This window comes from Leptodactylus fuscus, chromosome 9 (assembly GCF_031893055.1).
Source record: "Leptodactylus fuscus isolate aLepFus1 chromosome 9, aLepFus1.hap2, whole genome shotgun sequence".
Classification (NCBI taxonomy): domain Eukaryota; kingdom Metazoa; phylum Chordata; class Amphibia; order Anura; family Leptodactylidae; genus Leptodactylus; species Leptodactylus fuscus.
Window position 1 is genome coordinate 41915135 of NC_134273.1, and position 24514 is coordinate 41939648.

A 24514-nucleotide genomic window follows, 5' to 3' on the forward strand; every position below is an offset into this window, starting at 1 on the left:
CGACTCAAGCGGTAGTGGCTTATATCTCTAAAGAACAGAAGGATCAGGTACGACATCTTTCCTCTAACATCTGCCATTCGGGAAAATTTGAACCACCACCATCCACATTAGATGGCCAAGTCAATCCCACCAAAATAGGCCAGATCAGCCAACCTTTATCCTACATGTATGACCCACTTCCATTTATCTTTTGGCCCACCTTGGCCATTTTTGGAATTCCCATTCACAGACATGAGATTTTGGATCCCCATTCTTGAGAAAAAAGAGGTGAATATGACAAATATTAGAGATGATACCCATTTTTCACCTCAAAACCCAATGCCCAGATATCAGAAGAAGGGATTGGTGGATGTACTGTACTATTTAACCCCTGATAAGTCATGTACTGTGGATTGCACACATACCATCATCATATTAGGTTCACATGAACAATTTCCGGGTATTTCTATTATAACTAGTGTAGTCTTCCTTACAGGTAATGTTCTGCCACTTCATAGAAATTGTATGCTTTAAATAAACAAGCAGTCATACGCCCGCCCGCTCTGAGTCACTTGTCTATAACTACATCAACTACGAGATAATCCAATATGTTTAACATAGCTGCGGATGAATCAGAAAATGTGGAAAAAAAATCTAGAAGCACAAAGTCTAAATAAAGGCAACGCAAGTGAAATAAAAGCATATCTAAGAACACATGTACAACTAAAGCAGATTATTACGGTGACTTTACATGGTCGTCGCCATAAAATTGTAAGATAAGTAATGGTATGATTCAGACACAGATCTATAAGAAATGGGACGCAAATAAGGCGGATCCACAAGCAAACAAGCAGCAGTCCCTATGGCTGGATTTCCTACAGCCCTTTGGCGATACTGCTTTGCATGTCTAATCAGAGATAAACCAGAAGCTCTTGGCCTAGCCCAGCAGATGGGGGGAGACGCAGCAGGAGACTACAGCCCAGGATGGGGGCAGGGATCTGCTCTCCTCCACATCCAAACATGTCCAGTCTACACATACATAGTCATGTCTCCATCTTTCTCTGCTCCCTTACACTCCATGAACAGCAGAGTTTAACCCATTACGAAGCACAAGCTTCACGCATCTGAGAGCTAAGGCGGCTCTATGAGCAGCTGCAGAGCCCCCAGCAAGCACCCCTTACGCTGCAGCTGTCTCCCCTCTCCTCGCCCAAGAAACATCCTGTTTTCCCTTTGCTGCAGCAAAGTCAAATCAGCAACTGAACTGATCACAAGCTCGGGGGAATACTCGGGATATCCTTCCTCTTACAGAGCCAGGCCTTGCATGAGTGAAAGCAGTTACATGTACCAAGCAGAGTAAATCCTGTGTTCAGAAAGCACTGACTATGGAGTATATAGTGTATAGGGGTACTCTCCGACCCAATCAGACAGTATGGCACCTGGCAAGTATAGTGCACAGGTCTTATTAACCTGTGAATAGCGTACAAGTGCCACCCTGACATTGGTTATAGAGCGTATAACTGGAGGTACACTTTAAGGTGTACGTGGGCATTATCGTCAGCAGGGTCTGCCAATGTATGAGTATCAACAGCGTCCTCCTGACTATTGCATCACGCCGTGTCATTTCTTGAACAGGAACATACTGTCAGGAAAGCTTGGCATCAGCTTGCCTGCCTCTCCCTTAGAGACTAAACGTGCATGCTTGGCCTGGTGTGTATCTTTACCGAGAGATCCAAAGCGTTCAGCCATGAGCTCTCCTACGTGTATGGCTAGCGTTAAACGCAAGTTAATATAAGCTGGCTGATCATTTTCCATGCCTGTCAATGCCAAAATGCAGTATTTGTGCTTTTTTTGTTCCAAGGGTAAGAGTAAATAGATTTAGGCCATGTTCACCTGAAGTGTCAGTATCACAGGAGTCAAAAATTGACGTATCCGTCCGTTTTTGTTGCCTGATTTGCATTCATGTGGCATCTGTTTTCCAGGGATCCTCAAAAGACTTCAGTCTATGAGGCTCAGTTCACATCTGTGTCCGGTCTCCGTATGTGGATACCTTTCCCCCACGCCACATTTTTCGTGCCAAAACTGAAGGAAACCACGCGGACCCCATTATAGTCTATGGGGTGTGCAGGTTCCCTAAGGTAACTGCTTTTTTATGCAGATTAGGTTTCACCACGTGGACCCCACAAACGGAAATCAGTGCGCAGATGTGACCAAGCCTGAGTGATCTATGAATACAGACCAGAAACAGGGCATGTCCTATTTTTTATTTTTTTGCTAAACTGTTTGCATAGGCCATAAAAAAATAAAACAAAAAAGTGACATGTGAATAGTCCCATAGATTCTCATTGTGCTGAAAACGGACATCAAAACAGCCGTTTTTCACTATTGTGTGAATAGAACCTAACAGTGTTATACAGGATTGGACATGGCTGCTTTGTCCCCAAAACAGCGCAGTGCCACACCTGTTTATGTATGGTATTGCAACTTAACCCCTTATTCACTTTAATATTTGGTCTACCAGATCTGTGCAGTATTGAAAAACGATCTGATAATCCATCACTTCCTTTTTATAGGAAGATCGATGATCAGTCTGTGACCCAATATTGGTAAATATTTTCTTACTATCTTAAGTATGTATTTTCTGTAGGTTTACCAATCTTAGTATGGCCAGATACTATAGCATGCACCAAGTACAGAATAGATATACATATATACAATTAACTGGCATGACACTGATATATACGGTATACATAATATTAAATATGGAATATATAATATAGATTTTCCGGTCAAGAGAAATCTGTAAAATTAGTGAAATCAAAAATGTATACTTAATATGGCTAAATTGTAATAAATAGAGAAAAAAGAACAGTCTGCATATTACATGCAAATATTACAAGGTTCAGGCCCAGATCACCATATAGCTTCCACCATGTGTTATAGGAACTTGATATATTGCCCCCAAAACGGAGATAGTTCTTAGAAAAACAGTATAGGATTCCAGGTATAGCAGCGGGGAGAAAGCAAAAATACCGCCACTTTTCCAGTCAAGTTATACAAACAGCTTAGCCAAGACTAGACTCTTTACAAAGTACAGATCCTCAGATTTGACAAAGAGTGTCTGGGAGGTCCAAGGAGTGCTTATCTTCTGCTCACAGTATTTCTAAGAACGTAATGAACTGTTTGTACTGAGCCAGGCAGGGGATGCAGTTACGTAGGAAAGGATGAGCCAAGTACCCGATTATGTCAGGTCTGAGCCGTCTTTACATTGCTTGTCCCTGTTCAGCAGCCAATACTTTAAGTCCAATGTCTGCACATGGAGTAATCCCAAGGGACTCCCATAACCCTCATAGCCGTTCTTTGAGGAGGTGGGGGCACAACAGCGACAGTGTTTTCAGACACAGGCAACCTCCAGCACCCAGGAATGGAAAGCAGTCAGCAGATGTTCCCCCACGAACACCCAAAAATAGAAACACTGACCCTGGTTGTCTGAGCCAGAATAACATCCGTGCATGTAACATGGGTCAACGTGTTATAGATCCCACCCTAAAACTAGCTACAGACATGGGATAACCTAATGCTGATCATTCTTACCACCAAGGTTATTCTGTTAAACACCTATGAAGACATTCCCTTTAACGCACATTACTCCTTACTGCTATCCTAGAACATTATGGATGGGATTTACAGGCCTAAAGCCGGAAGCAGAAATATTAGAAATATACTAAAAACAGTATCACTTTCTGATTTCTGAACAGTGAAATGTTTTTCTTGGTGAACTTTTCAGGTGGCCCGAAGGCCTTACTCACACGTAATTTTTATAGGAACACATTGATTTCATTGTAATTATTCATGTCAGTTTTTAAAGGGGCTCCATCACTGGATTTTCGCTATTTTAGATAAACATATGCCTGAACAGCCTTTAAAAAGGCTATTCAAGTCCTGCTAATCGTTTGTTAAAAGACCCCCGTTTTAATGACTAAACTTTTAAACGTATATGTAAATGAGCCCTTACGTGCACTGTGGGTGTTCCGTTCACCCCTCCACAACATACTCTGCTCACGCCCTCCTTTCTTGGTTCTTCTATATAAGTCCTCCTCCTGCTTTCGATTCACCGCCCCCAACTGTCTCTTCCTGGATGAGTAGAACAGGACCTGTGATGACGTCGCTACTGCTGTGTGACTGGCTTGTCCCTGTGATGACGTCACTACAGGGTCCTTCACAGTCTTCTACGTAGTGATCTATGCAGAGCACGGGCTGCAGCTCCCTGTGTCTGCACATGGAGATCTATGATAGACACTGGGAGCTGCAGCCCCTGCTCTTCATAGATCACTACGTAGAAGATGACGAAGGACCTTGTAGTGACGTCATCACAGGTCCTGTTCGACTCGTCCGGGAAGAGACAGTTGGAGGCGGTGAATCGAAAGCAGGAGGAGGACTTATTTTATATTTACTGTCAGTGAGTGAAAAAACATGCATGTGAATAAGGCCTAAATCTCCATTCGCATCAATATTTGCCCCTGAACTGATCTGCATAGTGGCAGGTATATATGTATTGTGGGTGCACTTATATCGCTGGCAATTCTGAGTGATTAGATCTTTATGACACTATAGCTCACCATACACATAAGATTCCTGTTGGCCCAAGCTTTCTATGTTGGAAGTTCAACATATATAGAAATAGACTATGGATGTCTAAAAAAACCAAAACGATTCTTTGTATTCTTGGGAGACAAGTGATAGCAGAAATCTAGGCTTAGGCCCTGTTCTGATCTATGTTGCTAACAGAGCCTCCATCTTACATGCAGTCAAAAACGCCAAACAGCACAGCATGCAGCACTATTTAGTCCAGTAAACCTCTAAACCCTACGACAGAAACCTGACAGACCCATCATAGTCAATGGAGTTCACTGAGCACCATTATCATCAGCACTTACATTATTTTCAATGTTTTTCTCCTATGATGGAAATAACCAATGTAGTGTGCACAGAGCCACATCATCCTTTACCTACCAAGACAAACACATGCTTGTGTAACCTGTTTATTGGGGAGCCAGAGGGGGCTGTTTGTACAAATGCAATCTCACCTACAATAAATACGAATGTCCAATTCATCCAAGCGTTCATGCATATTTTAATAGTGAAAGGGAATACCCTTACGCCCACAGGACTGGGGCCATTTGGACTTCAGTTAAAATATGAAGAACCAGGAAAAATGAGAAAAAAAAGACATACAAATAGGGAGCATGCCAAAAATGTATATTTTCACCCAACTGCTGACCAAACACATCCAACAGAGTTGTAATTCTATGGAATAAACATTCGCTGCATTTACATGGCCAATGAAAACCTGATGTGTATGGCCAGCTTTTCTGCACGGTGTTAAATAGCAGTACGCGCCAGCTTACCTAAATAGATGTCTCCAAAGGAGCCGCTTCCGATCTTCCTGCCCAGTCTGTACTTGTTTCCCACTCTGAGCTCCATCTTTTATCCTGTAATAAAGCAGTAGGACATTACATTTAGCTTCGTGTTCTTCCTCTCCCAGCAGCATTATTTATATGGCTAGTATTGCTACATTTAATGATTAATAATACTGAACATAATAAGAAGCAGAAAAACCAACACATTAAAGCTTTAACACCTGCTTACAGTCATGTGCCCAGAACGCATCAGACACCCAGCACACGGGGCTAGGCATTCCATACTAATGTGATGGTAGTTTTGCAAAAATAAAAAATTATAAGGTGTTTTCTGGGACCAGGTGCCTACACGTCCTAGTCACACATACCCTCATAATTCACAGGCTTGAAAATTGCTGTTACTGTGTAAAAACAAAATGGCCTGTACCTTCGCACTCTGGAGCGGTCGTGTTACCCGTCACAACTAAATTTTCCTACCTCCTGTGACATTTTGTTCTCCCACTGAAGAGAATGGGGACATCATACACAAAAGAGGTGGCCAGACCAGATGGAGGGGGCAGAATTTAATTTTCCAGCACATGCACTTTAGTTGCTCTCCACTGTGCCGTGTGGATAAAGCAGTCAGGCCAGACCGTAGGACAGAGACCTCAGTCACCAGGGGTTGGCTAGATCTGATTTACACAGACAGTATAAAGGGTCAAGTACTGTATAAGACTGCTTTGTACCATGAAGATGGTGCTTTGGAGGAGGAGTGGGCAGGAAGAATAAGAGTATGGGGGGCAAATAACTTGAATTTATGAACTTTACGGGGAAAGCCCACCTAGGAAACTTTTGAACTGGACCCTTTAATGTGTTAAAATGGCGCTGGCTACACACCAGTAACTTAACACAGATGAGCTGCTTAGGGTAGAACAGCAACATTGACAACAGGAGGTTGTCAGAGAGTTGATACCCAACAACCTATCTCAGATTATTTCATGTTAAGTTGGACCATTATGTGCTGGCCTATACTTCACTAGCAATGTGTGATGCATCCTGATGGGAACTGTATACAGCAATAAAATCTTATATCAAGACAAGGCCGGCCTGAACATCAGCCCATTACTGTAGGTCAGGGCTATATAGTAGCAGTGTACCTTCTCAAGCTGCAGCTGGACTTGCATCCTTCACGTTTCCATGTGTAATTTTCAAAGGGGTTGTCACCATTAGACAATCCTTTTATTAATATATAGCAACTTCAGCAGAAAGTTAAACATAGTAAGCAGGCTGACTAATCTAATACTGGGAATATAGACATTTAGAAATGAATATAAATCTTATTCCAGAGTATTTCCAGTTAAAGAGGACCTTTTACCACCTCCACCAACTTCAGTTCTTACTACCAGTTAATAGGCTCCACTCCACTGATTCCAGCACAGTTGCAATTTTCTCTCTAGCCTCCACCATTCCTGAATAATTAGTGCAGTTAGTTTTGGTGCCTGATTTTCTATGTGAGCTCTGTAATGTCAGAAGGGCAGTGTCAGGCAGGGAATGTGATTCAGAGCTCCAATCAAAGACAGCCAATGTCAGTGCTCAGAATCACACCCTTTGTCTACTCTTGCCTGATACCGCCCACCTGACAGTACAGAGACTAAATAGTATATCAGGCACCAAAACTAACAGCATTGATTGCTCAAGAAAGGTGAAGACTAGAGTAAAAATTCCAACAGTGCCAGAATTAGTGGAGCAGTACCTATTAATATGTACTGGACTTGTAGAAGGTGATGAAAGGTCCTCTTTAAAATGTAAGTAAAACAGCTTATGTTCTTCACATTTATGTATCTATTGCACTACTGCCAATGAACAACATATGTCACCATGGTAAGACAAGCTATACAGAGTACTGCTCCGCTGAGTAATGAATGGATATCCTCTTCCCCTATAACAATACATAATGTAACAGGATAGCCTGTCATACATAAGCCTTCCTCAAACCATAAACTACAGCTCAGAATGGACTCCTTATACTGGTATTCAGTTCGCCAAATGCGACTTGTAAAACCAAGCGCCACTTTTCAGTTACCTAAAAACATCATGTTCTCTCCTTTGTAGATGCCTTCGAGCACTACAGGATCACTATAACCGTCACTACATGAGTACACTATGATACCCTGATGTTTTCAGAAACCAATGCCGCCTCCGCCTAGAGTAACACAATGGCAAAACTTTATGATCTCTCCCTCCCCACCCTACTGAATTTCGCTGCCCACATTACACAGCAAAACAAGAGTACATTTCCACAAAAGTAACACCAGCAGAGGCACGTGCAGAATCTAAAACATTATGTGCAACACGCTAGAGCCATACATTTTGCCTCTAGGTTAATTATTTTTGATGATTTTAGCCACCTGACATATTTAACCCACTGTTTAACCCTTGGTCTACTGTTACAGGTACGCGATTGTCTAGTTTAACTAGGCAAAAAAGAGATACGGTAATGGCGGAAGGTCCTGATCAATAATCTGTTACGCTCCTATTTTATGTCATTCTTGTGAATGTTGTTCCCACAATTCCTTAAATTGTTACTCCCGTGTAACACAATGTACATGTAAATGGAGGTAGTGAGTATCACATGCCAACTAACATATCAGAGAAATACAAACAGACATACAGCCTCAGGTACAAATGAGAAATAATACAGTGGTAAAAAGTTTTTATAGAGTTAGGCTAAGTTCACATCTGCACTGGAGTCTCCACCACAGAATCAACAGGTCTAACTTAGGCCAAAAAAATGGTGGACACAAGGCAGACCCCATTACAGTCTATGGGGTCCACGAGTAACCGCTTTTTAAATTAATTTTTAACAGTCCGGTTCTCTATTGTCCTGGTGATCCGACAGACCCAAACAAAGGAGAGCCGTGTGCCGATGTGAACCTACCTCTATGAGCCTATCCTTATCTTATTTTTTTTTTTATGTCGGCTCTAAAAAACTTTATTTTTGTCCGAGAGTTATATTTTATCTATTTCAGGTGAGAAACAAACATCAAAAAAGCTCAGATTTTGAATCTGATTTGAATTTTTGTAACATGTAAAGATAGAAAGACAATATAAATTAATATATTTATAGGACCCATTTGGGAAACAAGTCCAAGAAACATGAGAAAGGAAAGAGGACTGTCCGAGGCTCCATACACTTAAATGCCTTCTCTATGGAAACCACAACACGGAACGTTTCCTAGAAACAAGGACACACTCGGCAGATACACAGAGGGAAACTTATCTAAAGGTAACTCATGCTTTGATATAAATCAAATGTGACAGCATACCATGAGATGGGATATCAGGTAAATGACCCTCTAGGACACCCACAACCTATAGATAAGGCTTCAGATATCATTGTGAGAAATTATCTATACTGTGCCTGTACTCTCCATTTACATCTAGACTTATGTTTTATTCCTACAGATCTGTAGTTGTTCTACTTCTACATAATGCCCATTGTGTACATGTGAGGCTTAGTTCAGTTCTGAGATGGCGGACACCCAATGGACCCCAATATAGTCAAGAGACTGGCATACATGTGAACCTAGCCTTGGAAGTAAAGTACAACTTGGCCATCCTATACCACCCCCAGGAATACATGTCCAAGATTATTAATATGGGTTAAACAGATACTATAGCATTTTATATGTATTTCTGGAGGGTCCATCTAGAAACGGTATAAAATACTCAAGTCTAACATTTCCACAGTACTACTGTCACTGCTGGACTACCCCAGGAGCCAAACAGTCAGCACTCCAAGACATTTACCAATGCCGTCTGTTTGGGCTGTTTTCTAATGCGGTCTTTCCAGCTACTTAAAAATTGGATGGGCTGAGAGGTCTGCCTGGCTCCTTAAAGCCTACAGTCATTTATCTATTCAAGGCTACAGAAGACTAAAATGCTGAGGATCTATAAAAGGTGGCACTAACCAGAGTCAATAAATTCACTTCCCCTCACCTCCACATTTTTGTTGCCTGTTCAAGAACTTTCTGTAAACATTTCGCAAGGTCTTGAGACCATATACTTTATAACCCTATATGCCATAAGCAAATAGTCTCATGTACAGGAAGTACAACCCAAGAAGTGATGTCGGCACCAGTCTATTCAATCTGTTGCACATGTGATAAATGAAAATAAAAAAGAAAGAAAAAATCCTGTATCAAATCAGTACAAAACAAAATTGGTGTCACTGGAGACAAAGGAAAGATCAGTTGTTCATTTGCCAAAGTGACACTGCCATCTGTCAAACAGAAAATATAGCCCCCCTCCACAAAGGAAAATGGACATCACATAAATACTGAACCCATCATTGGGATGAGTAGTAGGAGACGTGAGAGAAAGGCGCTGAAAATTAAATTTGTCCAATTTAACTTTCCTATTTATTAATTTCCAAAAATTCCGCACACTGTAAGGCTGGTCTTACACAACCGTAATGGAAGTCCGCAAATGGTCCGCAATTGAGGGTTTTCAATTGTGAACCATTTGCGGACACATTATATTCAATGTGGCCTCTTACACCATCGGATATTTTATCCGTGGTGTGGCCGGGCCGCAACTGTGGTCCGCAATTTATAGGACATGTCCGTAATGGCCGTGAATTGCGGCACTGCATGGACTCGCAAATAGAACTTTATGGGCAAGTACGGCAGGACACAGACATCTGCGGAGCCTATGTTGCTGATCAGCAACCTACGGACCGTACATTCAATACGGTCGTGTAAGACCAGCCTAAAGGCACTGTCACCAATTACATAAGTCCAGGTTTTCATTTGGGCTCTCAATTTATTTTTCTAAATCTTGCATAAGGGCCAGTTTTATTAGAAGACATCAAATTCAACAATATGTTTTTGGATTCTGGGAGAAAACTTATGCAAAAACAGGGAGAACGTTCAATCTCCAGGAGTGCCCCATACAGGAAAGACCACATGGTTGTGCCGCCGCAAACAGCCAAAGCTCCTGCTACATATGCAGGTCGGACACAGTGGTCTAGCTATAATGGCCCATCCAAAAGATAAGTGCACAAAGCTATTTAATGCTAATACAGCAATCTAACAATTCACATGGTACCAAGGAAGTAAAAAAATCCCCTAAGACACAAAGTAATAAGATGTTGTCCAGAATTTTTTATTCTTAATTTATGGCCTACCCAAATCAACTGTTTGGGGTCACATCTGACAGAGTTAGAAGCAGTTGGCTCCGTGTCCTGTATAGTGTCCAAGCAAAGCCACTGCAACTCAACTCCTGTTGACTTTAATGGGAGCTGTGCCAAGTTGGCCCCACCGATCAGATATTTATGGCCTTTCCTACAGATAGGCCATAAATAAATAATTCCTGGCCAACCCCTTTAATAAATTCCATAAAACTGGACACTGAAGTAAGAGCCAGTACTAATATCCTCATGGATCACTAAAAAGGCCTGACCGGATCTGACTGTATGGTAATACTGTGTCTGCATGTTGTCGAGGAAGTTCCAACTTAGGAAAGAAAGAAATTTAGCAGTGTCAAAATCTAAACCGTCACGTCCCTCTGCAAGGCTCACATGTTTTCAGAGATTTTAGTGAAGGACCCTTCACAGCAGTTTCATAAATAGAGCTGCACAAACAAGCCCAGATCTCAGGTTTTAGACTGCTGATAGGATCTCTTTGGTAGGAGTTGTAAAACCACCAAGGAACAACCTTACGTAAACAGATCCTATTCACACCACAAGCCCAAGGAACAGAACAAATTATGCTGAACAATTAAAGCTGCCTATGTGTAACGTTGTCTATGTATGTTATTTCACATTACTGAAAAAAACATCTGAATGCACAATTTTTGGGCATATTCACACATGTAGCACAAGTGCAACAAAAACTGCAGTCGAAAAGTGTGTATGTTGTGGTTGTTGATGCGACTGCAATTTTTTTTTTTTTTTTTAAATAAAATGAAGCAGGTTAAATATCTGGGTTTCATCTGATGGTTACTACCCATATTATTAAAGTATGTGGCTTCTGCCATGTACAGGCTTTGCAAAAAACCTCTTGACCCATATGACCCATTTCTGGTTTTCAGTGGGCATGCTCCAAAATAAAGTACTTGCGCCATATTGTTGAATGCCAATTATGTGCAATACCCAGTAAATTTTCTGCAAGTTTTTTACTGACAAAAGAAGTTGCACATTTATATTCAACTTCATTGCCTATTCTTGATTTCCACCAAAATCTGCCACAGGGGGAGAGTTGTTAGACCCCCATACATTTAATTCATCTGCCCCTGCTTTACTTGACATGGGTAACTTATGCTAAGGTCACATCTGCGCTGGAGTCTACGCTGGAGACTCCGCCACAGAAACCGCCAGAAATCGGTAAAGAGAAAAGTCCTGCTGATTACCGTATAAAAATGGTGGACCTCATTACAGTCTAGTGGGAAAGGCAGTGTCCCTGACAGACCCAAAAAAAGAAGACTGGCAAATATGAACCTAGACTTATAGTGGCTTTTAAAGATATTCACACCAGCCATGTACGTGATCAATAACAACAGGCAAAAGACGAATAAACTTTCTGGGAATGTTCTTTAAGGGGGCAGGTTTATACAGAGAAATATGATACTGAATTAGTCACGCAGAAAATTTCTACTTCAGGAACTTGAAGCATACATTTATGTCAATTCTGAAAATCTGCTCCAAAATCTTGCTTCTATTCTTTCCAATGGTGGTTTATGGTAGAAACTGAAGGTAGTAGACTTACTCCAGCATGCCACTTTAAAAAAATAAATTTTAATTCAAAAGGTTAAAAATACATGAACATGGTTCCCACATATGTACAAAAAAGGAGCTTTTTGCGTTTCGGGACTATACAATATGTCCCTTAGTCATAGCTTGTGATGGTAGAAACACCTGAAGTATGAGCAAAGTATAAGCCTCCCATTGAAATGTATAGGAGGGAGATTTCAGGCAGAACTCGAAGCTGATTTTGAGGGAAGGGGGGAATGTCAACAGACATGCCCCCACCGTACAGATCACCTGTATAAAACTGATCAGGACACCTGTACTGTACACAGTATGGAACCCCAAGCAGTTGGCTCCGGTCCTTGTATAGTGGCGAGGTGTCGGTACTGCAGCCCAACACTGACTTCAATGGGAGCGGAGCTAGAGTGACTGGGTCGGACTACTATAAGGGTGCATGCACACTACGTAACGCTGGGCGTGTATGAGAGCCGTACACGCCGGCGTTACAGCAGGGCTGCCGAACACTTCCCATTCACTTCAATGGGAGCGCTCGTAAACGCCGCTGTTACGAGCGCTCTCATTGAAGTGAATGGGAAGTGTTCGGCAGTCTGCTGTAATGCCGGCGTGTACGGCTCTCGTACACGCCCGGCGTTACTCAGTGTGCATGCACCCTAACACTGCTTTTGACCGTGTAGCGTTTTTGGTAAAAGCATTGGATGTGGGCCCCATACAGCTGATCTGTGCAGGGACTGTCTGTCAGCTCCCCACCAATCAGGAATTTATGGCCATAAATAAAAATTTCTGGAACGCCTATTTAAACAATTTGCATTATTGCACGTCACCCGACCTGTGATCATTTTGTGTGACACTACCTGTTGTGACCAACTTCAGGTTGACATGTATGACCACCTTAGCTGGCTGGTTATTGGTCGTGTCTGTGCCGCCTTACCAGCCAAGATGCAGAAATACATTTTAACCAGCGGTCTTGTTAGTGATGGACCTGGTATAGCAGCTTGTCCATCTGTATGATGGCCAACCTGGGACTGTGCACTTTGTGCTTGCAGTAGAGCCAGCAGCACAGACCAGACCTACAGACTTCCTTGTCTGCTCTGATCAGTCACAATGGCCTATGTTGATCTGCCATATAACAGATTCTTATAGGATGCTGACACTGTTAATTCATCAGATCTTCTGAACACGCATATTTATTGTCTCCATGATCTGTCAGGTTACATTTGCATGGGAGGATCACACATTGCAGTCTCCATCGCCTTTCTAGTCAGCCGTTGTGCAAGCGAAACACTAGAAAATGTGCTCGCCAGTAAGATACCTTCATTCCTGTCAGCTATTATATTGCTTCCTATGAAAAACACAGCCTAGGCCTTCAGCCCAAGTGAACGCAGCGGGGTAAATTACATCTTTTACCTCAGTCAATATTTGTCATTATTTCTGGCACACAAGCACACTGGGAAGGAATTAGCATTTCTTATATCATGTACTATCCAGTGTAAATGTCCCTGCCAAAAAGCGAGACTTCATCGAGCAGAAGATTGAAGAAAAAACAAAAAAACATAATGAAGAGAATTGAGCAACAGGAAGCTCTTCCGCTCTCACTCGGCCTGCCCTTGTAACCACTCACTGTTACGTATATTCTTTTCTCACAGGATACACGTGCTAGATTTACAACAACTTAATAAAAATCATATTTGGGACGGGAGGTAAAAGCCCAAACCTCAGAGGATTTACCCCTCGGGCACTCTGACTAGCCCCAGACAGGATACGCGTGTTTAGAAGGAACGCGGTTCCCACAATACATTTCTCTAAGTATGACAAAGACAAACCTATAATCGCACTACTGAATTATACATCAAAACTGTAAGCTCAAGGGAAACGTCTCTGTCAAAGATTTGCCTGGAATTTTTTTTTTTTTTTTTTTTTTTACTTCCCCCAGTTTCTTTTATTTTATATTTTTTGACAAGTGTCATCTTTGATGGAATATCCCATGATCTGTGGTGGTAGTAGGTCTTATTCCCATAAACATCAAAACCTGCCAGGTAAAGGCCCTTACAACGCTATTCTAAGGACACATTGATATAAACTGTGCTATTCTCATGTCTGTCTTCACAGATCCCTCAATAGACTCAAGACTACGAGGGATTGTGAAAACAGGAGCAAATCATGCAAACCAGTTCTGAAAGACAGTCCATTGCGTCCGTTTTTATCCACTTTCTGAATACAAGTGAGCAAAGATTGCTCTTTTATCCTCCTCCTCCTTTTCATGGTGAAAATAACATAATATTTGATATGTTTACGAATATTGATCCTGCATAAGACACAAGTTCTCAATGACAGGGTTTGTAGTTCAGCATTTTTGTGCGGATAAACCTGCAATATCCGAGCAACCAAGGCTGGCCATACATGTGAAATACCCGTCAGCCAGATTCTTGTCATGTGTTCTCTTTCCCGATACTCCCATGTACATGCATTCCCAATAAAGTGTGTGTACTAAATAAGGAGAGGGAAGAAGGCTACAACCAGACTGAAGTATCTGTTCTCAGAATAAAGGAGCCTTCACACGGAGTAAACGCACGTGTATTTTTGGAAAATACACGTGTAAAAATAAGACTCCCATTGACTTCAATGACATTTTATAGGCGTATTTCTACACGTGTAAAAAATATCATTGAAGTCAATGGGAGTCTTGTTTTTACACGTGTATCTTGCACAAATACACGCGCATTTACTCCGTGTGAAGGCTCCCTAAGATTCCACTATATGTCCAACTTATCTCTATACAGCTTAAACGTAAAGGTTTCCAGTGTATGGACTCTTCATTGTTTCTCACCAGCACGCCACGTCCCCTCAAAAGAGCTGGTCGTGGAGAAGCAGGGAGACTTAGCCCCATCGATTTGAGATGTCCCCCAACTAACATAGGCCATTAATAGTTTTTTCAAAAATCCCTGTAAGGCTCCGATCTGCCCATTGCACCGGCAGCACCTTGTGAAAAACCACCGTTTGCCTGGCAACCATTATACAGGTCACAACAGACAGTCCAATGTCTGACTGGTCAGGCAGGTTAGCTGTTATTTGTGCAATTATCACATACAATACACCGCCAGGAACACTATGAAGAAACCTCCATAGTAAACACACAGAAAAACGGATGTAGAAAAGACAAAGCAACTCAGTGTTTAGTGTATGACCACGTATACGTAGCAAAAAGCGCAGACCCTGCCATATAATGGATTCTAACAGCACTAACTAGGAATAAAAACCAGGAGATCTGAATGGTATGTGTCACACAAGCAAAGCCTAGAACGCAATATATATATGCTAATGATACATGCAGGTCACATCTTACTATGCAAGTCAAAACACAGGCTGCATTTTTGGAATACAGAATTATTAAAAAAAAAAAAAAAAAATATATATATATATATATATATATATATATATATATATATATATATATATTGATATACGATATATTCACAGAGCCCTTTTAAGAAAGAGATGGTCTGGCCACAAAAACTCACCGCCTCCTGCTTTGTCGCTAGCTTGAAGTTTCCCGAACGAAGACTGTCTGGAAAACCTAAGTAATAGGATTTTATTTCTAGACAACTTGTGTCCTGCATGCAGGTTGTGCCCCGCATTTAACTCTATAGCTCACGTGTTCACAGCTAAATCTTTTTACTAGCAAGAATGATTCTGACAGTATTTTTTTTATTTTTTTTTTATAATTTATTTAGATTTTTAGAAGTTTTTTTTTTCCCTTCGTTTATTTAGTAGAGATCAATGCTTGCCTTTGAGCAACACTGGGGACTCTGCCACAGGCCGTACTAAAAGGTTAAGAATGCACAGCAAGTTTCTAACCCTCCGCAAACAAAAGTTCTATCAAGTAGACACCATGGGAGCAAGTAAACATATCATGAACACAGAAGTGAACCGCTGACCCAGAGATGCTAGCATTAGGCTTGACAGGAAACAATGTGCAACAACCAAGAACTGATACACAGTCTAAATACTGTCACAACTACCCCTAATAGTAAGGTTTCCCATAATCACAGTAGGAGATTTCACATAGGTCCGTAGAAACCATATCTTCAATGAAAATACAAATAATGGAATGCACCGGAGCAGACCATAGTGTATTATTGTCAGGCAGTACCATAGAAGGTTTCGAAAAATAGGTATGTGCTCACCTGAGAAAGCTGTTACCAGGTGCAACCCCCATAAATGGCGTATTAGCCACACAAGCTTTGGGTGTTCAATAGCAGCAGAATCTAAAACCGCATCTATGGAGCGTCTAGTAGAATGCACAGTAGAAGGACCAAATCGTACATCCAATATGGATTTCAATTTAAAGGGATACTGCATTTATCTAGAATCAGTTAAAAATAAATTTATTGTAACCACAAAATGATAATACACTACGCTTTTCGGGGTCCTCTGCTCCTTTATCAAGTGTGGAGATGCTAACAGGCAGTGATTGATACCATATACTGTCATCCATCAACTACAGGCTCCCATGTTAACAAAAAAAAAAGCACATCTTTTTGCCTTGTAGTATATGTATACTGATAATAATACTCTTATAAGCCCATTGGCCTAATGAAAGTCTATGGACATTCATAGCGAGTACAAGGTGAGCTTTTCCCAGGGTACAAACTAAGGCCTCATGTATACAACCATGCATTTTATCTGTAATTGTGGTTAAGAAGCACGGACCCATACACTTCAATGGGCTCATTCGCACAGTTTCTGTGGCTGTATGCTCTGGCTGAATCGAACAGCTGCAAAATATGGAGCAAGTCCTGTACCTGCCCTTACTCGCGGCTCTTTCAGTTCATTTATAATGTATTAGTCAGTGAAAACCAGGGGCGTAACTTGAAGGGGTGCAGTCACACCAGGGCCCAGGATCCTTAGGGGGCCCATAAGCACTGGCATCAATATTAAGATCACAGATTCCATCTGGCCCCTAAACCAAGGAGACCCACAGATTACCCTAACCACACTAAACTCCTTAGCGCTTGTAACCATCACCATCAAGACTTCGCTGTAGGGATGAGGTAGGGGGCCCCAAATAAAAGACTACACCAGGGCCCACAAGAATTTAGTTACACCACTGGTGAAAACCACAGATGGCACACAGATACCAATCTTGCAATCCAAGCATACAAAAATGGCACACGGATGATATCCATATAGAGGCACAGGTCCATTCATTTCCTGCAGTGTGTCTGGGTTACAAAACAGTCAGGAATAGGACCTAACCCCAGTTTTGCCTGTGGCTCCCGACCCCCTACACCAACCCGTGATAATACATGGGCACATGTATGGGGCCAGACAAAATAATAGGTCAGTGTACTAGCAATAAAAAACAGGCCTATCACACTGACAACAACACAAGATTGTGTGCATGGAGCCTCAGGCTGGAATCACACGCACGGTTTTGTGGCAGATTTATGACCAAAACACTGAAATTAATACAAAGTAGAGAAAAAGTATCTCTAAACTTTTCCTTTTTCTGTATTCACTCCTGGATTTGGCTCAAAAACAGCTTCTGAAATTTCAGCCTTAGGACACATTCACATAGTACAGATAAAAACCTCATCTAAGCTACATTAGAGTAAACGGTATACAATTAATGTGGTTTAAGGTGAGTTTTTGAATTTTGCAAATGTTAAAGGGATCCTATCATTCAGATGCAATTTTTTGTCCCTAACACATCGGAATAGCCTTGAGAAAGGCTATTCTTCTCCTACCTTTAGATGTCTTCTCCACGCCGCTGTTCCGTAGAAATCTCGGTTTTCGACGGTATGCAAATGAGTTCTTTCGCAGCACTACTACTGCTACTACTACTGCGCATGCCCGCGGCCACAAGAAAAATGGCCGCATACACCGTACGTAAGGGGCCATTTTCTTGTGGCCTGTGGGCCTGCCCGAGGCCTACAAGTTTCACTGCCTGCGCCAGAAGAAGTCACAGGAAGATGGAGGCGTCGCTGGAGAGTTCTCTGGCAGCATTGGGGATGCCCCCAGTGCTGCAAGAGAACTCATTTGCATAACGGCGAAAACCGGGATTTCTACGGAATGGTAGTGCAGAGAAGACATCTAAAGGTAGGAGAAGAATAGCCTTTCTTAAAGAGGACCTTTCACCATATCCGGGCACAGGCAGTTCTATATACTGCCAGAAAGCTGACAGTGCGCTGAATTCAGCGCACTGTCGGCTTTCCCGATCTGTGCCCGGTGTGAAGAGCTTACGGCCCGGTACCGTAGCTCTTCTATGGTCAGAAGGGCGTTTCTGACCATTAGCCAGAGATGTCCTTCTGCCTCGCGGCGCCTATCGCGCTGTGGAGCGGGGAGGAACGCCCCCTCCCTCTGCTCACACAGCTTGTCCGTAGACGAGCATTATCAGGAGCGGGAGGGGGGAGTTCCTCCCGGCTCCACAGCACAGTGTGATTGGCGCCGCGAGGCAGAAGGACGTTCCTGGCTAATGGTCAGAAACGCTCTTCTGACTGTAAAGCGCTACGGTACCGGGACCGATAGCGCTTTACACCGGGCACGGATCGGGAAAGCCGACAGTGCGCTGAATTCAGCGCACTGTCAGCTTTCTGGCAGTATATAACACTGCCTGTGCCCAGATATGGTGAAAGGTCCTCTTTAAGGCTATTCTGACGTGTTAGGGACAAAAAATTGCATCTGAATGATAGGATCCTTTTAAGTAAATGTGTTTCATATACAAAATTAAGAAACTGATACATTTGCACTAGGTGAATGCTCCCTTATTCCAGTCTATGAGTAACTGCAAGGACTAATGTAGAGAGTAATGTGTGAATTTTATATACTATATCTGTACAATGCCCTACTCAGGCTGATAATTGTTGTAATACAGTAACAAGACACATTAGATACACTGTCTGTGGTGAGCGCCATGCTGGAGAACAACTCCCACCCCATGAATGAGACCGTGATAGTACTAGGCAGTACTGCCAGTGACCGACGGCTTCACCCCAAGTGTGAGAAGGAGCGCTATCGGAGGTCCTTCCATCCAACCGCGATCAGGCTGTATAATCAACATCAGGCTAAGTGGAGATCACTCTGCACAGAGAACTAAATGATCCTGAGTCCTTCTTTTCTTCTTAGTTGCTAGGACTCCTAGTATCTTTTCTATCTGCTATGAGCTTGTATGTGTTCTTTCTTGTAATATATTACTGTATTATCCATGCTGCTGTAATACACTACAATTACCCCATGGTGGGACTATTAAAGGATTATCTTATCTTAGCTATGGTCATCTGAATTAGCCTTAAAGGTGACCTCACAGGTAACCGATTTTACTTAATACATTTTTGGCCAAGCTAATTTTCAGCTAACAGGTATCCAATATACACGAACACTCGGCTGAGTGTGTATATGTTGTTAATAGAAACACGGGAGTAAGCTGCTGCCAGACTCCTCCACTGGTGACTTCTCTTCCGACAAAGGATTGGGACAAGATTGGTGGATTCAGCCAATATAACACCTACAGCAGCTTAAGAATTAGTTAGATCATCACCATCAGAATGAGCCATTTATAGAAAACACTCAGCACAAAACTATACATTTCTAATATTTGAAGTAAACATGTCAAAATGACATTTTAAGGCTGGATTATCACTTTCACAGAAATGACAACTGTTCAGAAAAGCAACCCACCGCAGACAATACACGACGTGGCAAAAATAATTATAACTGTCTTATACCTGACACTTCTCCATCAACCTGCCAAGGCTGCACAGGCTGTATTTTTAGACTACTAGATGGGGGGAGGTTTATATTGTATGTGGTAGCACATAAAACGGTTAAGAAGAATAATCTGGCCAGGGAAGACAAGTCGATAACAAGGATTTCCAACTTCCTGCGTGGACTGAAGAATGGAACTGTATTTCTATAGATTTTATTACACATTTCATGTCATCGCATACCGTATACAGATAATGAATATCATAAAAATTTTAAAATTCTCATTCAGAGAGGAATTTTCCGAGACGGATCTATGAACAAACCAGCTCACTTTATCCTGTACTTGGCTGAAGGGCCTAGGCCCAAAATTTAGGAATCCTGGCTAAGATCTATATGGCAGAACCTATGAGGACGGAGAGATTATTGTATATACAGTAACAATGTCCTAATATTCTTAGAATCATTTCATAACTGCATAAAGCAACAACGTAAGAAACAGAAACCCGACACCGTCCCGAGAGACCTTCCACAGGATTAAGGCCGCCATGTTGTTCTTCTGAGGCTTCAAGCATAGGCTGCCATAAAACAATCTTCAGTAGTTATTTCTAATAAGCAGGGCCATTGAGGACATCACACAGATTTGTTATAGAAAACATTAAATTCAGCATATGGTTATATTTTTAATCATTTAAAGGGAAGTGCCAATGTCTGAGTTTCTTATTGCTTTTGTACAATAGGGACTCAGGCCTGCTGCCTAGTAACATCAGCCATGATATGTGGGTGACACATCTAAACCACTATGCTCTTTAGTTAAAGAGCTACTGACATGTACACACATGGCTGTACTCCAGTAGCAATATCACTGCTACCGAGGGCTGGAACAAAACTTGGTTTGGACCAAATGTGGTTGTGGACTGAAGATGAGGAAGTGAGTCTGCTGAATGCTTATCTAACAGTGGACTTGATGTCCAAGTTCATTCACATGCCTTTATGATACGTCAAAAGATGTAATCGGGTTCATGAGCCAAGATCCCACCAATTGCAAGAAGTAAAGGTTTATAGAGGTCAGTACATCACAAACTTACTGGATGGCAGTGCTCCATTCCACTGACCACTGGGATCTCTGATCATGGGGAGCCCCCGATATCTTGTTATAGGAATCAGTAATGTCCTACATAAGGTTAGGTTCACATCTGCATTGGAGGCTCAGTGAGAAGCCTCTGTTGCAAATTCTACCGAAAAATAAAAATTGTACAGCATATTGCCTTCATTTTTCAGTAAAATGACAGGAATCCAAAACGGTCAGGCACCATCGTGTCCATCATGTAATGGATCCAGCAGAGCCATTGTCTGATTCTATGGGGCAGAAGAACGGAAATAGGAGCACAGATGTCAGCCTAGTCTAAGGGAAGCCATACCCTTTAACATGGTGGCCATATATTACTTTCCAAGCTAAAAAAAAGGGACCCAATAATAAAAAATGTAGGAACATATACATAATATTTCACTTCTATAGCCAGAGTGCATTTACATAGCCCACTGGCTGCTTGATGCCTGTCTGCCTTATCCATTGGCTGAAACCTATTCTGAGTATATGGCCCAAAGCCTTAATATGCCGGTCATTGTATATACAGCCAATAGTGTGTACGTGTGTATAATATACATGACATCAGATTTATGTACAATGCCACCTCCTAGATAACCTTGCTTGGCAAGGTTTACATATTTGACACATATATCTTAAATATACATACACTGACACACCACAACCTATTCTAACAACTGGATACAATCTATAGACATTATATCATTACAACAATTGTGTCATCCCGATGACTGGCGTAAGATATTTCACTACAAGATGCAATGAAGACTGGAGATCTCCAGGACAGGAAGCATAAATAAGATTAATAAGATTTATCATTCGGTTTATGGGATAGAACTATAAATTGTTTGCATTACATTGTAGCATTCACATGCATATACACACACACAGGAAAACACAAACAGAAACCAATACGTCACTCCAGTCGCAGAACATGCTAATAAAATGTGTAGGGTTGGGGGGATGGGTGACACTGATTGAATGCCCCTGGCTAATATCTTCAGTGGTGTACTGTGTATCTACTCTGTATCTGTTGACAAGTCACAATCGGTCCTCCTCTATGCTCTACAGATATTTTGGAAACATCTCATCCACATAGACCCATCCAGCCGCATACAAGTGATCCCATCCCAGACATGGTCCCCATAAAGAGCTGCCTGCACATATGTATGCATAGCTAGGGCATGACAAGTGCAGCATATTCCTAATAGCACACATTATTCACGCCTGAGCCCGCACCAGGACCAGGAGGCATCAGTGTGAATAACACTGTGGATTATGTAATGTTCAGGCTTCCTAATAAGTCCCTGCATGGAAATGTGTGATCCTGCTCGGAATAAACAGCCCACAATTCACATCAGCTATGTATTATCTGTATTTTCTGTCCAGCCGAGAACAAAGGGGGTGGGCTCTGATTTTTTTTTTTCCCAGGCCTTTACCCCACCCTTTGAATACAGAACAGATTGAATGATGTATTGCACTGAAGATATTGGGGGGTCACCCCAGAACCCCTTTACTAGTACATGCCCGTCAGTGCCATAGTGCCTGAGCTATCTAATGGGTTATGGACCGAGGACAAATCCTAGTAATTCATCACAGACACACATCCTTCTAATAATATATCCATTAAATATACAGAATATACATATAGGACGAGGGCTCAGGCCCAGCCCAGCAGCCCCCCCACTGTCATATAGCAAGAAAATAATAGATGCTCTCTACCCACCCCCATTTTCTATGATCCAGGTATTAAACAGAGGAATAAAACTAAATATTACCCCCCAGCAGGAGATCTGGGGCAGTCTACAGGAAGGGCACCCCAATAAATACCCCTTATTGTATGCTGCCTGTGCTCTATTACACCCATCCCCCAGCAGTCCACAGAAAACAAGCTCTAGGGGTACTGCATTTCCCCCTTCATTTCAGCCCTATAAACACACTAACCCCCCGCAATACTTATATGGGTGTAAAGCTGAGGGTCCCCTCTATCTGCTCCTGGGGGTGTCACCTCTTTTGGGTGCTTGAGGGGGGAGGATGACGAGGGATTGTGGGGAGCTGGGCTTACCTGCTGTGCCTGCGTCTAGCTGCTGTGCCTCTCTCCTTCCCCCTTCAGTCTGTGAGCTGTCTCTACTCTGTGTTACTCTCATTGAATCCGACTGCCAAACCCAAGTGCTGATGTCATCCCTGTGAAACTTAAAGAGACAACACCCCTTTTGTTTAATAGATGACAGTACTGACTCATTCATGGGGCTGAGAGCAGCAGGACCATCACAGGGGCTGCAATAAATAGGACAGTGCATTTTCTGCAATCATATATATGTATCTATAATGTGATATCTATGTAATGTGTGATATATCTGTAATGTGTAATATATACATGTTTACAAACATATGACACGTATACCCTATATTATTATAATCTTTTGATACAGATATCAATATATTTAATAATATTGCAACACTATATCATATAAGAGTCAGCAACCTTTGTGAAACTACAACTCCCAGCATGCTCTATGCTCTTATATGGGAGTTCCAAGAACATCAGAGCATGTATGCAATGTGGGAGTTGTAGTTTCACAACAGCTGAAGTGCTGGAGGTTGGTGAAGCCTGCAAATATAACACTTTTATATAAGCTGTGGCATGTTATATACCACTGCTAAAGCTGAGCGTTATATTGACTTTAGTGGGACAGCGCTGCAGTGCCTACATTCGCTGCTACAGTTTGTATGGGGAGTGAGTAGCGCAGCAGAGCCTTGGTACTGGTGATATGCTGCAGAAGTCCCGGGTGTAGGACCCCCCTGCAGATCTACACAGTCCAGTCACATTAACGTGACCACCTGTAACCACCTTTGGCAGAGCGGACCGCTGCGAGACGTGCAGGAAGAGAGGGGATTTTGTGATGATGTTCACTGGGATGTTGAGCCATGCTGACTCCAGTGCCGTGGCCAGCTGCGCTAGGTTAGGCGGTTGAGCATCCATGGCGCGAACAACTCGATTGAGGTGGTCCCACAGATTCTCGATTGGGTTCAAGTCCAGGGAATCTGCTGACCAAGGGAGTACGGTAAACTCATCCTGGTGATCCTCGACCACGCACGTACACTGCGAGCTTTATGACACGTCGCATTGTCCTGCTGGTAGATGCCATCATCCTGAGGAAAAACAATTCGCATGTAGGGGTGAACATGGTCCACAAGGATAGATGCATACTTGTGCTGATCCATCGTGCCTTCCACAATGATGAGTGCACCCAGATGGCTGATGACACGTGCCTTCTGCGATTGGCTATTTAACGTTGACGTCAAAAGAAGGTGGTGGTCACATTAATATGACTGGACTGTGTAATATTGATGGCCTTTGCTAAGGATACACCATCAAACCGTATAAGCCCTTTAATTAGATTGAATACTCGGAGCTAGGGAATCTATTTGTGAAAGGTTGCATCCTGAGAAGATCATCTTCAATGTTCTCCTTAAGGCTAAGGCCCCACATACCCTATTTCCCCGAAAATAAGACAGTTTCTTATAATTAATTATCAAACGAAATATATGACCTTTCTTATT

The 24514-nt window shown here is 42.2% G+C and overlaps 1 protein-coding gene across 1 annotated transcript in view; it reads right to left on the reverse strand.

Annotated features, from left to right (window-relative positions):
* The window catches only part of CSNK1E (casein kinase 1 epsilon), a 45277-nt gene extending 22150 nt beyond the window's left edge, over nucleotides 1–23127 (reverse strand). The window contains exons 1-2 of the mRNA XM_075286858.1: nucleotides 23016–23127; nucleotides 5385–5468 (exon numbers count right to left, since the gene is read on the reverse strand). Coding sequence (XP_075142959.1) covers nucleotides 5385–5460 — 76 coding nt within the window. The 5' untranslated portion in view covers nucleotides 5461–5468; nucleotides 23016–23127. The remainder of the gene's footprint in view (nucleotides 1–5384; nucleotides 5469–23015) is intronic.
* Nucleotides 23128–24514: the final 1387 nt, after the last annotated feature.